Genomic DNA, 18,069 nt, shown 5'->3' with positions numbered 1-18,069 from the left:
TTTATAGCACAGTTATACTTTGCAGTTATGTTAACACTGTTATTTATTTATTCAACACAATTTTTGTCATATTTTATCCTGTGTCAACATTGAACGATGGCCTGAAGATACAATAACAAGTGAAAAATCAACATGGTCTCTGCCATCAACATTAATTAAATGAATAGAAAGGAAAGGCAAAATTACATATGTGATAAATGCTACGAAGGAGCGTTATGTAAGATTTTGAAAACATACAAACATTGGATCTGAGGCAGTAATGGAAGTTAGAGAAGGCTTCCCTAAAGAGTGATTTCAGGTGTGGGAACTGAAAGATGAGTGGGCTTTAATTAAGCAATGTGGGGTCAAATGCGTATGGAAAGAGCGCTAAAGCCAGAGCAAACAGCTGCAGGCTTTCAACAAATATTAGGTGAAAATTTACTATGTGCCAGGTTGTAAGTAGTGGAGATATAGAGGCAAATTTGAAGACAATGCTGTCCTCTGGGAGTTTGCATCTTAGTGGAGATAGACAAGAAACAATCAAATACAGAAATGTAAACAACATAGTTCCAGATGATAAAAGGTACTAGTAAGAAAATAAACAGGGTCATATGATAGTAAAGAGCTGTAGAGGGTATGAGGAATTCCCTTTTAGATTGAATGGACAGAAAAGATCTCTCTGGAGAAAAGACATTTGAGTTGAGATTGGAATGGTAGGAGGAATCCAGCTGTTTGATAATACGGGAAGAATGCTCAATGAGCGAAGGACAACCAACATTGTCCCTGAGGTAGACTTTGGTCCTGGGGACAGAAAGGAAGTCATGATAGTTGGACCATAGCGAGCAGAGGGGAGAGTTGTATGACATGATAGATGCCAAGTCACAAGGAACCTTGTGAGAGGTCAAAGGGAAAAACATTGAATGGCCCGGGAATTGATGGAATCTGATTTATGATTTGCAAACCACTGTGACTGCTATTGTTGATGGACTGTGGAGACAAGAACAAAAGCTGGAGTATCAGGAGGCCAGTTGAAGTGACAAGTCATGGTGGCTAGGACTATGGAGGAGGCAGTGGAGATTGAGAGAAGAGATGGTGCTGTCGGGGCATGCCAATAAATTGAATGCTGAGGTGATGGGAGTGCTTCAGGTTTTTAGACTGAGCAACCTGGAGGGTGGTGGAAACATGCACTGAGCTGGGAAGATGGGGAGGGACAGATTTGACAGGGACATGCTAAACGGGAGACACCAAGTGGAGTTGTCAAGGAGACAATTACGTATGTATCTTAGGGCTTAGGGAGAAGATGACAGGGAGTCATCCTGGAAGTGGATGATGTCCCTGACCAAGAAGACATAGGTAGAGAAGAACATTTGAGCCTGAAAATGATATTGGGGCTAGTCTAAGTGTTTAGAAGTTGATAGCCGAGGAGTAAATGACAAGTGATTGAGAAGCAGCACCATGAGAGGAGATTTTGTGACAGGAGAAAGAATAGAGAATATGAGGGACTTGAAAGAATGCCAGGGTGACCAATGTGGAGAGCTGTGACTGAGCATGATAGGGTTCCAAGGAGTAGTTAGGGGTCAGGACCATATCCGATGGTAATATCAAGAGTTTTAGTTTTTATCCTCTTAAGAGCATTGTGCAGCTGTTTTAGGTTTCTAAGAGGATGGTATAGATAGGAGGTAACACTTATAATCACATTTCTATATCTAAAAAAAAAAAATCAGTTTAGGTACTATACAGACAACAAGAGAGGGTTGAAAATGGATCTAGCAACACCACTTACGAGGTCTAAGCAAGAGACGGTGTTACTTGTAATTAGGAGTTAAAGTGACAAAGGAGAGAAGTGGGCAGATTTAGAGACAGGAGGTAAAATCTATAAAATGTTTTGGGTGTGAGGTGCTTTCTTGGTTTCTGATTGCGTAGATAGATGGTGGTGCCATTTATTAGAAGAGGGCTGAGTTTGGGAAAAAAGATTATGAGTTCAGATGTGGTCATGTTGAGTAGAAGTGCCTTTATCATCCTCAAGAGGATTTGTGAGATAGGCAAAGAGGGATCAATAAGAAAACTCCAGTTATTAAAAGGTTAGCAAGTTGGAATTTGGCAGGAGCCATATGAATGGATTTTTCTTATAAGAATGTGCTAAAAACTTCCTTCAGAGTCAGAGCTACAGGCTATTTTGAAAGAAACTCAATTTTATTAATTAAAACTATCCATGGTAATTAACTAGCTACCATTTATTGAGTTCTTATCATGTGGGCTGACTATATGTCAGGCCTCTACCAAGCATTTTACATACATTATCTTATTTGAATCTCTCAATACTGTAAGTTAGGTATTATTATCTGCATTTTACAGACATGAAAACTGAGGCTAAAGAAGTTAAGTAAATTTTCCAGATTTATAAAGCCAGAAGTTCCTGAGGCTAGATTTTTACCATGGTTTGTCTGATTCCATTGCTTGTGTTCTACATATTACAAGTATTCAAAACAACATTTCAGTCCTGAGGAGGAGTACTTTAATGAGTTTATATGAATGACATGTAATTATTGTTTTATGGGTAGCTTTTTTTTTAACCTTTAAAAAATTGTAAAATAATTTAAGACTCACAAGAAGTTGCAAAACTTAGAAGAGTTCTTTCTCATAAACCATTCCCTCAGTGTTCCCTGTTGATGTCTTATATAACCATAGAACATTATCAAATCCCACAAGTTGAAAATAGTACAGTATTAACTGAACTACAGATTTTAAACCATTTCTTTAAACATTGATTTATAATCTTCCTTAGGTTAAAAGTCAGTTTAGTAAGTCTTTCTTTTTTTTGTTGTTTTTTGGTTTTTTTTAATTAAATTTATTGGGGTGACAATTGTTAGTAAAATTACATAGATTTCAGGTGTACAATTCTGTATTACGTCATCTATAAATCCCATTGTGTGTTCATCACCCAGAGTCAGTTCTCCTTCCATCACCATATATTCGATCCCCCTTACCTTCATCTCCCACCCCCCACCCCCCGCCCCCCTTACCCTCTGGCAACCACTAAACTATTGTCTGTGTCTATGAGTTTCTGTTTCTCATTTGTTTGTCTTGTTCTTTTGTTGTTTTTGGTTTATATATCACATATCAGTGAAATCACATGGTTCTCTGCTTTTTCTGTCTGTTTGTGACAACATGGATGGATCTTGAGAGAGTAATGCTGAGCGAAACAAGTCTTTCTAATATATTCTCATGGGGACACAAATGGACCCCTTTATAGACTTTCACCAACAGAATTAGAGATACAAATTTATTTGTATGTAATTGATTTATTTTACGAAGAACTTTAGAGTGAAATATTCAGAGGAAAAAAACTCATGTTAACTTTATAAATTGAGACTCATTTCTTACACTACCAACCAAAGTAGCTTAGTCAGATATTTGAATTTTTTTCTTTTTTGCATGTTATTATATAACTGTGTCTTTAAATTAAATTATCCTTCTATTGCTTGCTTCAGTTAACTTTTGGGGAGATTGATGAACAAAAATGTTGGATTTTTTGGAGTTTAGATAACTTAATGGAGGTTACACTTAGATTAAAAAATAATTTGTTTTTTACCCATTGTAAGTATTAAGTATATGTTTTATTGTGAGTCTTTTAAAGATGATCACGTGTTCTTTGAAATTAAATGATCACTTTATCAATGAATCCTGTGATAAAACTTTTAGGTTTTTATACTAGTCATGGGAAGATTTTAAACAAGGTATGGACAGGGTCTGATTTTTGTTTTAATCTGATTTATGCTATGTAGAGAAATGGCTAACGAGAGGACAAGTGTGGAAGCAGAGACTAACTATTAAGACATTGCAATAATATGGCAATCTTTCAGGTGACATATGCTAATGGCTTAGATTAGGGTGGAAGTGACGGAGGACAAAAAAGGTGGTTATATCTGTGTTGACAGAGGGAGCATTTGCTAAAGGATTGGGTAAAAGAGAGTAAAAGATTACTGTAAAACTTTTGACCTGAGCAACTCGGTGAAGAGTGGTGTAATTTCTGAGAAGAGGAAAATGGGGACTAGACGAGGTTTATGGGAAAACTTCTTCAAGGGTTCTCATTTTTTTGTCTTATTCCTTTTCATTTTCTTTTTAAAGAAAGATAGTATATAAAGATTATATCCAGTCTCTTTGTCCTCTTATTTTCTGTGTTTCTTAAGTAATTTATTAACTTATTCTGTTGTTTATAAGGAAATAACTCTGAACTAAAGAGCAAATGAAGTCATATGTTAGTTCAACATTTCCCCAGGACCTACGCCTTTAATTTTAATGTTATTCATCGCCGATTATATCTATTCTATTATCTTTTATGTCAAATTAATAATGGTATTCTTTGGATACACTTTGCTTGGAACAGTTCTTGTTCCTTTTCTTTCTGCTACGTTCTCACTTCAGCTCTTCACACATGGATCTCTATGATAGTTCTATACTGGCTCCCTAAATACTTGATACGTGAAATAAGGGTCAGAACTATCCTTGCGTCTCCTCTTTACCATTATTTATACTTCCTACTTATCCTTAAAGATTCCATCATATCTTCCGCAAGGCTTTCAATCTACCCTCTAGCACACACTGGTTTTCCCACCATCTGAGCCACTATAGTTTGTGATTTTCTAATTTATAGTTTTAATAACAATGTGCCCTACTGACTGATACTAAGCTGCTTGAGGTATATATGTCCTATTCCTCCAAGTGGCTTCTATGGGAGTGGGAAAATACTGTTTTCTTTTCATTGATTTGGTTTATTATTTAGCATCAAGTATACAGCAGAACATAGAAAAGACTCCCAATAAATGCCTGTGACATTGAATTGATGTGTCTTTTCTGGAAACCAGAACTTTTTGGGCCTCTTGGCTCTATGTCATATCATGTAATAGATGAACATTTCGAATTCAATTTCTAAGAAAGCTATATGTTGCTTATTACTCAAACCCCATTATTAGACTATAACAATTTAGTTCAAGTATTAGAATATAGAGTTCGTTGGCCTTATTCATTTATTGGCAGGAATCCAGGATCACATGTGTAGCCTCCAAAAGAAGATGATTCCTTCTGGTCTAAGGAACTGGTAGGGCCTAACCTCAGATTGGGTATTGACTCCATGCTGGGAAAACAAATATGAGTTAGGAAGGTAGAATGAAATAGTGTTCCACAATGCAGAAGGAAGAGTTTCAGCTCTGACTCTAGGCAGACTAAACAATTCTAATTGGACAATTAATTCAGTGTGTAATTGTGGGTACATAATTCTCTCCAAGTCTGTTTTTTTTCTATAACATGAGAATAATAATTCCTAGTTGTAAGGATTAAATGAATTAATGTATACAAAGTGCTTAGCCCAGTTTTTGGCCCAAAGTAAGCCAGAAGGCATGATAGTTATTGTGGTAATCAGGATTCTTTTAGTTGAAAGGAAAAACCACCTTTCTTAATCCATTTGGGAGATTGGATTCACTAGGCCCACCCCCCACCTCTCCTACTTCTCTGTTTCAATCCCATTTATTTCTATTGAAGAGAGTTTTCCCCACTCTGTCCAGTGCAAGTGAACCCAGAGCTATCAGGCTTTTCCCAGCTTTACCACCAGAGAGGAAGTTCTCTATCCCTTAGTTTCAATTCAGAAGTCTTGGTGATTATAGTTGATAACACTGTATTGTGTCATTGAAATTTGCTAAGAAAGTAGAACTTAAATGTTCCCACCAAAAATTAAAGAAAAAGGTAGCTATGATATGTGAGGTGATGGATATGTTAATGAACTCAACGGGGGGACTTTTTTCACAATGTTATATGTATAGTAAATCATCACATTGTACATTTAAAAAAATCTTACTGTTTTATTTGTCAATTATACCTCAATAAAGCTGAAAAAAAGTTCAGGAGAAGAATTTTGACAAACAAAGGTAGGTTGGCTCCCTTGCCCACCCTTTAACAAAGGGTTTCTGAGACGCTCTCACTAGGACCACATAATTAGTATTGTAGGTGGGGAGAGCAGGTCTCAGACTGAGCAACCTGGTGGGTGGTGGAAACATGCACTGAGCTGGGAAGATGGGGAGGGACAGATTTGACAGGGACATGCTAAACGGGAGACACCAAGTGGAGTTGTCAAGGAGACAATTACGTATGTATCTTAGGGCTTAGGGAGAAGATGACAGGGAGTCATCCTGGAAGTGGATGATGTCCCTGACCAAGAAGACATAGGTAGAGAAGAACATTTGAGCCTGAAAATGATATTGGGGCTAGTCTAAGTGTTTAGAAGTTGATAGCCGAGGAGTAAATGACAAGTGATTGAGAAGCAGCACCATGAGAGGAGATTTTGTGACAGGAGAAAGAATAGAGAATATGAGGGACTTGAAAGAATGCCAGGGTGACCAATGTGGAGAGCTGTGACTGAGCAAGATAGGGTTCCAAGGAGTAGTTAGGGGTCAGGACCATATCCGATGGTAATATCAAGAGTTTTAGTTTTTATCCTCTTAAGAGCATTGTGCAGCTGTTTTAGGTTTCTAAGAGGATGGTATAGATAGGAGGTAACACTTATAATCACATTTCTATATCTAAAAAAAAATCAGTTTAGGTACTATACAGACAACAAGAGAGGGTTGAAAATGGATCTAGCAACACCACTTACGAGGTCTAAGCAAGAGACGGTGTTACTTGTAATTAGGAGTTAAAGTGACAAAGGAGAGAAGTGGGCAGATTTAGAGACAGGAGGTAAAATCTATAAAATGTTTTGGGTGTGAGGTGCTTTCTTGGTTTCTGATTATGAGATAGATGGTGGTGCCATTTATTAGAAGAGGGCTGAGTTTGGGAAAAAAGATTATGAGTTCAGATGTGGTCATGTTGAGTAGAAGTGCCTTTATCATCCTCAAGAGGATTTGTGAGATAGGCAAAGAGGGATCAATAAGAAAACTCCAGTTATTAAAAGGTTAGCAAGTTGGAATTTGGCAGGAGCCATATGAATGGATTTTTCTTATAAGAATGTGCTAAAAACTTCCTTCAGAGTCAGAGCTACAGGCTATTTTGAAAGAAACTCAATTTTATTAATTAAAACTATCCATGGTAATTAACTAGCTACCATTTATTGAGTTCTTACCATGTGGGCTGACTATATGTCAGGCCTCTACCAAGCATTTTACATACATTATCTTATTTGAATCTCTCAATACTGTAAGTTAGGTATTATTATCTGCATTTTACAGACATGAAAACTGAGGCTAAAGAAGTTAAGTAAATTTTCCAGATTTATAAAGCCAGAAGTTCCTGAGGCTAGATTTTTACCATGGTTTGTCTGATTCCATTGCTTGTGTTCTACATATTACAAGTATTCAAAACAACATTTCAGTCCTGAGGAGGAGTACTTTAATGAGTTTATATGAATGACATGTAATTATTGTTTTATGGGTAGCTTTTTTTTTAACCTTTAAAAAATTGTAAAATAATTTAAGACTCACAAGAAGTTGCAAAACTTAGAAGAGTTCTTTCTCATAAACCATTCCCTCAGTGTTCCCTGTTGATGTCTTATATAACCATAGAACATTATCAAATCCCACAAGTTGAAAATAGTACAGTATTAACTGAACTACAGATTTTAAACCATTTCTTTAAACATTGATTTATAATCTTCCTTAGGTTAAAAGTCAGTTTAGTAAGTCTTTCTTTTTTTTTTTGTTTTTTGGTTTTTTTAAATTAAATTTATTGGGGTGACAATTGTTAGTAAAATTACATAGATTTCAGGTGTACAATTCTGTATTACATCATCTATAAATCCCATTGTGTGTTCATCACCCAGAGTCAGTTCTCCTTCCATCACCATATATTCGATCCCCCTTACCTTCATCTCCCACCCCCCACCCCCCGCCCCCCTTACCCTCTGGCAACCACTAAACTATTGTCTGTGTCTATGAGTTTCTGTTTCTCATTTGTTTGTCTTGTTCTTTTGTTGTTTTTGGTTTATATATCACATATCAGTGAAATCACATGGTTCTCTGCTTTTTCTGTCTGTTTGTGACAACATGGATGGATCTTGAGAGAGTAATGCTGAGCGAAACAAGTCTTTCTAATATATTCTCATGGGGACACAAATGGACCCCTTTATAGACTTTCACCAACAGAATTAGAGATACAAATTTATTTGTATGTAATTGATTTATTTTACGAAGAACTTTAGAGTGAAATATTCAGAGGAAAAAAACTCATGTTAACTTTATAAATTGAGACTCATTTCTTACACTACCAACCAAAGTAGCTTAGTCAGATATTTGAATTTTTTTCTTTTTTGCATGTTATTATATAACTGTGTCTTTAAATTAAATTATCCTTCTATTGCTTGCTTCAGTTAACTTTTGGGGAGATTGATGAACAAAAACGTTGGATTTTTTGGAGTTCAGATAACTTAATGGAGGTTACACTTAGATTAAAAAATAATTTGTTTTTTACCCATTGTAAGTATTAAGTATATGTTTCATTGTGAGTCTTTTAAAGATGATCACGTGTTCTTTGAAATTAAATGATCACTTTATCAATGAATCCTGTGATAAAACTTTTAGGTTTTTATACTAGTCATGGGAAGATTTTAAACAAGGTATGGACAGGGTCTGATTTTTGTTTTAATCTGACTTATGCTATGTAGAGAAATGGCTAATGAGAGGACAAGTGTGGAAGCAGAGACTAACTATTAAGACATTGCAATAATATGGCAATCTTTCAGGTGACATATGCTAATGGCTTAGATTAGGGTGGAAGTGACGGAGGACAAAAAAGGTGGTTATATCTGTGTTGACAGAGGGAGCATTTGCTAAAGGATTGGGTAAAAGAGAGTAAAAGATTACTGTAAAACTTTTGACCTGAGCAACTCGGTGAAGAGTGGTGTAATTTCTGAGAAGAGGAAAATGGGGACTAGACGAGGTTTATGGGAAAACTTCTTCAAGGGTTCTCATTTTTTTGTCTTATTCCTTTTCATTTTCTTTTTAAAGAAAGATAGTATATAAAGATTATATCCAGTCTCTTTGTCCTCTTATTTTCTGTGTTTCTTAAGTAATTTATTAACTTATTCTGTTGTTTATAAGGAAATAACTCTGAACTAAAGAGCAAATGAAGTCATATGTTAGTTCAACATTTCCCCAGGACCTACGCCTTTAATTTTAATGTTATTCATCGTCGATTATATCTATTCTATTATCTTTTATGTCAAATTAATAATGGTATTCTTTGGATACACTTTGCTTGGAACAGTTCTTGTTCCTTTTCTTTCTGCTACGTTCTCACTTCAGCTTTTCACACATGGATCTCTATGATAGTTCTGTACTGGCTCCCTAAATACTTGATACGTGAAATAAGGGTCAGAACTATCCTTGCGTCTCCTCTTTACCATTATTTATACTTCCTACTTATCCTTAAAGATTCCATCATATCTCCCGCAAGGCTTTCAATCTACCCTCTAGCGCACACTGGTTTTCCCACCATCTGAGCCACTATAGTTTGTGATTTTCTAATTTATAGTTTTAATAACAATGTGCCCTACTGACTGATACTAAGCTGCTTGAGGTATATATGTCCTATTCCTCCAAGTGGCTTCTATGGGAGTGGGAAAATACTGTTTTCTTTTCATTGATTTGGTTTATTATTTAGCATCAAGTATACAGCAGAACATAGAAAAGACTTCCAATAAATGCCTGCGACATTGAATTGATGTGTCTTTTCTGGAAACCAGAACTTTTTGGGCCTCTTGGATCAATGTCATATCATGTAATAGATGAACATTTCGAATTCAATTTCTAAAAAAGCTATATGTTGCTTATTACTCAAACTCCATTATTAGACTATAACAATTTAATTCAAGTATTAGAATATAGAGTTCGTTGGCCTTATTCATTTATTGGCAGGAATCCAGGATCACATGTGTAGCCTCCAAAAGAAGATGATTCCTTCTGGTCTAATGAGCTGGTGGGGCCTAACCTCAGATTGGCTATTGACTCCATGCTGGGAAAAGAAATATGAGTTAGGAAGTAGAATGAAAATAGTGTTCCACAATGCAGAAGAGTTTCAACTCTGAGTATAGGCAGACTAAATAATTCTAATTGGGCAATTAATTAAATGTATAATTGTGGGTAAATAATTCTCTCCAAGTCTGTTTCTTTTTCTATAACATGAGAATAATAATTCCTAGCTAATCGAGGAGTTATAAGGATTAAATGAATTAATGTATACAAAGTGCTTAGCCCAGTTTTTGGCCAAAAAGTAAGCCAGAAGGCATGGTAGTTATTGTGGTAATCAGGATTCTTTTAGTTGAAAGGAAAAAACACCTTTCTTAATTCATTTGGGAGATTGGATTCACTAGGCCCACCCCCCACCTCTCCATATTTATGTGGGTTTATTTCTGGGTTCTCAGTTCTATTTCATTGGTCTGTGTGTCTGTTTTTCATGCTGTTTTGATTATTGTTGCCCTGTAATACAAGCTAAAGTCAGGGAGTGTGATACCTCAAGCATTGTTTTTTTTTTCTTAGGATTGCTTTGGCTATTCAGGGTCTTTTGTGGTTCCATACAAATCTGAAGATTTTTTGTTCTATTTCTTTAAAAAATGCCATTGGGGTTTTGATGGGATTGCATTAAATCTGTATATTGCTTAGGGTACACCATATGGCCATTTTAACTATGTTGATTCTTCCAATCCATGAGCACGGAATGTCTTTCCATTTTTGTGTGTCTTCTTCAATTTCTTTTAAAAATGTCTTATAGTTATCAGCATATAGGTCTTTCACATCCGTGGTTAAGTTTATTCCTAGGTATTTTATTCTTTTTGTTGCAATTACAAAAGTAATTTTTTTAAAATTTTGTTTTCTGAGATTTCATTGTTAGTATATAGGAATGCACTGGACTTTTGTACGTTGATTTTGTATCCAGCAACTTTACTGTATTCATTTATTGTTTCTAATAGCTTTTTGGTGCAGTCTTTAGGGTTTTCCATATATATATATATATATATATATACATATATAGCATCATATATATATATATATATATATATATATATATATATACATATATAGCATCATATATATATATATATATATATATATATATATATATGTCATCTGCAAAGTGTCATCTGCAAAGTGGCCTTTATTATGTTGAGGTATTTTCCTTCTATACCCATTTTCTTAAATGTTTTAATCCTCAATGGATGTTGTATCTTGTCAAATGCTTTTTCTGCATCAATTGATATAATCATATTATTTTTGTCCTTTATTTTGTTTATGTGATGTATCACAGTGATGGATTTGCTTATGTTGAACCATCCATGTGCCCCTGGGATGAACCCCACTTGGTCGTGATGAATAATCTTTTTAATGCATTGTTGCATTCGATTTGTTAGAATTTTGTTTAGGATTTTTGCATCTGTATTGTTCAGCGATATTGGTCTGTAGTTTTATTTGTTTGTGTTATCTTTACCAGGTTTTGGTATCAGGGTAATGTTGGCCTCATAAAATGAGTTAGGGAGTATTGTGTCTTCAATTTTTTGGAAGAGTTTGAATAGTACAGGCATTAGATCCTCTTTGAAAGTTTGGTAGAATTCACTAGTGAAGCCATCTGGTGGCTTCTGCTTTTGAGAAGATTTCAGATGACTGATTCGATTTCCTTACTGGTGATCGGTCTAGTTAGATTTTCCAATTCTTCATGACAGTCTAGTAAGGCTTTTGGGAAGGTTTTGGGAAGGTTTTGGGTAGGTTTTGGGAAGGTTTTGGATGAATGATTCGATTTTGGGAAGGTTTCGGATGACTGATTTTGGGAAGGTTTGGGAAGGTTTTGGATGACTGATTCGATTTCCTTACTGGTGATCAGTCTATTTAGATTTTCCAATTCTTCATGATTCAGTCTAGGAAGGCTATGTTTCTAAGAACTTGTCCGTTTCTTCTAGGTTATTGAATTTGGTGGTAGATAGTCCTTCATAATATTCTTGGATGATCCTTTGTATTTCTGTGGCATCCGTGATAATGTCCCTTCTTATTTTCTGATTTTGTTTATTAGTGTCTTTTCTCTTTTTATCTTAGTGAGTCTAGCCAAGAATTTGTCAATTTTATTAATCTTTTCAAAGAATCAGCTCTTTGTCACATTAATTTTTTCTATTGTCTTTTTGTTCTCTATTTTATTTAGTTCTGCTCTGATCTTTATTATTTCCTTTCTTCTGCTTACCTTGGGTTTCATTTGTTCTTCTTTTTCTCATTCTTTAAGGTGTCTTTCTTGAGATCGGCCCCTGTAATGATATAAATTTCCCTCTTAAAACTGCTTTCGTTGCATCCCCCAAATTTTGGTAAGATGTATTTTCATTCTCATTTGTTTCTATGTATCTTTTGATTTCTTCTTTTATTTCTTCTTTGACCCGGTTGTTCTTTAAAAGTATGTTGTTTAATTTCCACATATTTGTGGTTTTTCCTACTTTCTTTTGCAGTTGATATCTAATTTCAGAGTCTTGTGATCAGAGAATATGCTTGGTACAATTTCAATCTTCTAAATTTGCTGAGGCTGATTTTATGTCCCAATATATGGTCTATTCTTGAGAATGTTCCATGTGCACTAGAAAAGAATCTATAGTCTGATGTTCTAGGATGAAGTGCTCTAAAATGTCAATTATGTCCATTTCACCTAATGAGTCATTTAGGGCTGCTATTTCATTATTTATTTTCTGTTTGGATGATCTATCCATAGCTGTCAATGATGTATTTAGGTCCCCTAGTATAATTATTTTGGTCAATTTCCCCAATGAGTTCTGTTAGTAGTTGCTTAGTATATTTTGGTGTTCCCTGATTAGGGGCATAAATATTGATGACTGTTATGTCTTCTTGTTGTACAGTCCCCTTTATCATTATGAAATGTCCATCTTTGTCTCTTGTTACCTATTTTATCCTGAAGTCTGTTTCATCTGATATCAGTATGGCTACACCTGATTTTTTCTGAATACCTTTTGTTTAGAGTGTCAGTTTCTACCCTTTCATTTTGAGTCTATATTTGTCCTTGTAGCTGAGATGTGTCTCTTTGGACTCTTTTCTTTTGTGTGTGCTGTTCTGCTTAGGTGTTTTCTGCTAACTTATCATCTAAATCTCTGGTTTGGTTGTCTGTTTCATCTAATCTACTCTTGATCCCCTCCAGTGTATTCTTTATTTCAATTATTGTATACTTGATACCATCTTTATGTTGTTACAGAATTATAGTAGAGGACACAGTGGACTGGCGACCCCATGACAAAATCGTCCTTAGCTCCTCTTCTTATGAGCCTCATGAAGCAGAGGTCCTCACTGTGAAAGAAGTCAAGGGTCGCTATGTTAGGGTCCATGAACGGCTCAAACACCGGCATATTGGTAAGTCTGTGGTTTGTTGGTTAAGGGAAGTTTATGAGTCAGGATGAATGAGTTCTGCCTGGGGTCTTGGATCCAATCACCATTGAGAGGGGATAAATAATGCCTTACTGATGTCTTATCTCTATCCTTTCATTAATTTAATTGCCTGGTTAAAAAAATATTTTGATGTGAGGGAAGAATTTAACGTTTTATTTATAATGGCAAGTCTAGAAGCAAGTGGGAGGGTTATGACTCTTGTTCAAGGCCATTGGACATTTTCATGGCTAGACCAGAATAAGCCTCATCGGAGCTGAGTTTCCTGTTCATTTCCTGGCACACTGAATCACACAATTACCTAGAATATGGTAGTTATTGTAAATGACTTTTTTCCTCATACTTAGGAATGTGTCCTTCCTGACATAAAGTTCATTTTATGTATCAAGCACTACTTTTTCTAAAAAAACAAAACAAAAAAGAACTGAATATTTTTATACACTATATAGAGTTAAAATATATTGCACAGAAATGATAAATAACCATAAGTTTCCTGGTTCAGTCTAATAAATACATTTAACACAGGAAATATAGCTAACAAGTAATAAAACATGAAAATAGAGGGGTTAGGGAATATCTTTTTGGTCTGACGTATTTTCAAACAGGACTATGTCTAAATCTCTTTTTAAATCATAGTTGCAAGGATTATTTCTCTTTTAGAAAAGTAATCAAGAAAAGAGAAATCTTTAGCATTCCTTGCCAGTGAGGTCCAAGGTGAAATGCAAATGGCGGCCCAGTGAAACAAATCAGCATTTGGCTCTTTAGCTCCTACTGCTGAGGAGGCTCCTTCAGGCAGTGGTGAGCTTAAGTCCTGTTCTTTGTCCCTTTACTGTGATGCATTGCTGTCTTAGATTCGTAACTGCCTCAGTTGTTCTGGGATTCCTCACTCTCATGAATGAAGTCTGTAGACAATGTACAACCAAACCCTACGTCTCACACCGATACATTTAAGGAAGGTGGTTGGGGACCTCCACTAATTGGACAGGTCTTCCCTGATATCCCCACACCAGTAGTCTGTCCCAGTACCCACAATTATTGAGGAGAAATGAATTCTTGCTCAAGCACTCTCACTCGGATCCCAAAGAGAGACAAGTAAATGGGCTTTTCATTTCTCAGCTGACATTTGTGAAGAATGCCCGAGGAAAAGCAGAGTTTAATGTTGGTAGGACTTCCGAGGGGAAAGGAGTATTTTCATTTGGCAGGTTCACTGGGTCCCCAGTTTGCGATTTCTGCAATAGGTTTTTAAAGTTTTGTCTTCCCCAACTCCTGTTGCCCCAGGAAGCGTCCATTTCATGGAAGATGGCCAATATATTCGTTTGGCTGCTGAGGTTGGACTTTTGACCAGAAATATACAAATCCAGCCTGATACATCATGTAGGGGGAGACTACTTGTGGGGTCCTTCAGGAAGTCCAGCAGAGAAGAATTTTCAGGTAAATGACATTTTCAGTTACTAGTAGCGTTACTAATTGAAATGTATTCATCTGGGACACACAGAAATTCCAACTGTGAGAATTTTCATTTATAAAACAAAATATTCAAATGAGATGGCTCTTTTGTGCACTGAGAAGCTATGAATTTTCAGTCCTAATCTGTGCTTAATTATCAGTGTGATGTTAAAATAATATACTAGTGATCAGCACATATGCACAATTTTACCTCAAAGAAAACATCTTTAGCAGATGTGAAATTTCCTCTGCTTTGAAATTATAGATGATTTAATGACCACTTGAATTTTATCTCTTTCCTGAATTTCTATTACTCCATCCCAGTAGCATGCTATAGCTGGTGACAGACCTCAGCTCATGCTATAAATTAATAACGTAAATTTAAATAAAAATGATTTCCATATCCTAGACTGCTTTAAGGATAAGTTCAATCTCTCTTGCTTCTTTCAAGCTTTAGCTGTTGTAATGCTGCAAAATTATTTGATTAGCACCTTATTTCGTAAACTTTATTCCTTAAATATTATTCCAAAGTTGTTTCCTAGTCAAAAATTTTGGCAAAGGCTTTCTCTGTAGCTCCATCTTAGAATGTCACTGTATACATGAATATAGTAAAGGCTCTGAGAAGGCCTGGAATAAAGGATTTAACCACTTCCCAAATACAGAGGGTGCCAAAAATATATATACACATTTTAAGAAAGGAAAAAACTGTATTAAAATTGTAATATTCGATATATACCAAGAGCAAACTATGAATACAAGTCACGTGTATACATTTTTTTGGCTCCCCTGGTATGTTGAGCATGGAGCACTTTTGTTGGCACATCTGTTTCACCAATATGATAAAGGACAGTGTTTAGATCTTTAAGTTCTACATTAGAAGTTCTGGATTTCTGGTCCATAGAACAAGCTCTCTCTATATAAGCTGTCACTTCATTAGTTCTCAACAGAAGTGATTTTGTTCCTCCCTCCAGACCCCAAAGGGCATTTGGCAATATCTGGAGTTATTTTGCTTGTCACAAGTTTGAGGGATGGGCTTCTGGAATCGAGTGGGTAAATGCTAACTATCCGACATTGTGCAGGTCAGTCTCCCACAAGAAAGGATTTTTCAGTCCAAAATGTCAATAGTGTTAAGGTTGAGAAATCCTGCTTTAGAAGACTGAGACAAAGGCTGGATCCTGGTCTTGTAGAAATGAGATATCCTGAAGTCGATGAAGATGAAGAATCAGGGAGGGAGAGCAAGACAGGACCTCTATTAATTGGAACTGTTGACCAAAGTGCCTACTAGTATAGCTGCACATGCTGTTTCAATTTCTTCCCAAAGTACTGCCAGACTCTGGAGTATGTTATAGAAAAATGCAAAGGTTCTTAATACAGTGTGGGAACTTAGATGGATTCTGGGACAGGAAAGGGGCATTAATGAAAAAGCTGGTGGAATCTGAATAATGTCTTGAGTTCAGTGAATAGTAATGCATTGATGTTAATTTTTCAGTTTTGGCAAATGTACCAGAGTTATGTCAGATACTAACAGTAGGAGAAATGGAGTGCAAGGTACACAGGAACTCTCCATGCTGTCTTTGCGACTTTTCAATAAATTTAAAATGTTTACAGAAATAAAAGTTTATTTCACAAGGGCTTCAGAATCAGACTTGAATTTGAATGTTACTTCTGCCATTTTCTAGCTGAATGACTTTTCTTACTCTTCATTTATTTTATTCATTCACATTTATTGAGCACCTAATACACTGAAGTAACCATATTAGGAAAACAGGGATGAAATACCCAAACTTACCCTTAAGGAATTCACAAGCTCATGTCAGAGTTTTACAAAAATGCAGGGCAATTTTATTATGTTTCTTTGTCTATGAAAATGTCTCTCTCACAGGGATGTTAAAATGAACTGAGGTAATATATGCATGAAAATCAGCATAGCTCCTGGTTCATAAGAAGCATCGAGTACAGGTTATCTTTCCTTTCCCCTGGGGACAATTTCAGAAACCCTGGATGAATCAGCAATGTCAGAGGTTCAGGACCAAGCCAGTCTTGCTGTTGGTTCACTTCTGGCGTGGTGCTCAACTATACAAATTGGGCATCTGTCCTGTTCCTGTCACCATGCTCCAGCACAGCCTGCAGTTTCACTGGCATGAAATATATTTGTGCTGAGAATAAGCAATTATATTTTAATAAAAATCTGCATATTCTTGTATCCATAATTGGACCATCCTTCTGCCTTGTGTAGGGAAGAAGAAAGTACCTAATTATATGCATTTTGTTTGCAGGTGTCCTTCAACTTTTAAATGTAGAAATTCAGAACTTTGGGTCACCATTGTTTTCATCCATTGAGCTCACTAATGTGTCAGCAGGATCCTGGATAATATCTTCCACTCTGCACCAAAGCTGCGGTGGGGGCATTCACGCAATTGCCAGTGATGGGATCATTTTAAAAGACAATGTAGTGTTTAATACAGCGGGTCATGGCATTGATTTGGAGGGTCAGGCCTATTCTCTCTATAATAACCTTGTGGTTCTGATGACACAGTCAGCCTGGTCCACAGTTTGGGTAGCAGGAATCAAAGTGAACCAGGCAAAGGACATCAATCTCCGTGGCAACGTGGTGGCAGGATCGGAGAGACTTGGCTTTCACATCCGAGGCCAGAGGTGTTCCTCTCTTGAAGCCCTTTGGGCTGACAATGTGGCCCACTCAAGTCTTCACGGCCTTCATCTTTATAAGGAAAGTGGACTTGACAACTGTACTAGTATCTCTGGCTTTTTGGCTTTCAAGAACTTTGACTATGGTGCCATGCTTCATGTGGAGAACAGCATGGAGATAGAGAACGTCACTCTGGTGGACAACACGATTGGTCTCTTGGCAACAGTATATGTGTCTTTGGTTCGACAGAGCTCTGTTGAAAATGTGCAGATTGTACTAAGGAATTCAGTCCTTGTGGCCACTAGCTCCTCTTTTGACTGCATTCAGGACAGGGTTAAGCCTTGCTCGGCCAACCTGACATTAACAGACCGAGCTCCTTCCAACCCAAGAGGGGGTCGAGTTGGTATTCTGTGGCCTGTATTCACCTCTGAACCAAATCGGTGGCCTCAGGAACCATGGCACAAAGTGAGAAATGGCCATTCAATTTCAGGAATCATGAAACTTCAAGGTAGGATGTTTGGGCTTATCTAAACAACATAATTTCATACATCAGTGCATAGAATTTTTAATATTCTGAAATTATATCAACTAGAG

At 36.3% G+C, this 18,069-nt stretch overlaps 1 protein-coding gene across 7 annotated transcripts in view; it reads left to right on the top strand.

Moving 5' to 3' along the window:
• Window positions 1-18,069, top strand: part of PKHD1 (PKHD1 ciliary IPT domain containing fibrocystin/polyductin) — a 433,016-nt gene that overhangs the window by 294,729 nt on the left and 120,218 nt on the right. For all 7 annotated transcript variants that reach the window (XM_019734773.2, XM_074333064.1, XM_074333066.1 and 4 more), the window contains 3 exons: window positions 13,195-13,349; window positions 14,661-14,813; window positions 17,105-17,983. In XM_019734773.2, coding sequence (XP_019590332.2) covers window positions 13,195-13,349; window positions 14,661-14,813; window positions 17,105-17,983 — 1,187 coding nt within the window. The remainder of the gene's footprint in view (window positions 1-13,194; window positions 13,350-14,660; window positions 14,814-17,104; window positions 17,984-18,069) is intronic.

The sequence above is a fragment of the Rhinolophus sinicus genome, linkage group LG05 (assembly GCF_036562045.2).
Source record: "Rhinolophus sinicus isolate RSC01 linkage group LG05, ASM3656204v1, whole genome shotgun sequence".
Taxonomy (NCBI): Eukaryota; Metazoa; Chordata; class Mammalia; order Chiroptera; family Rhinolophidae; genus Rhinolophus; species Rhinolophus sinicus.
The sequence above is the reverse complement of the archived record's forward strand: the minus strand, read 5'-3'. Positions and strand labels throughout refer to the sequence as shown.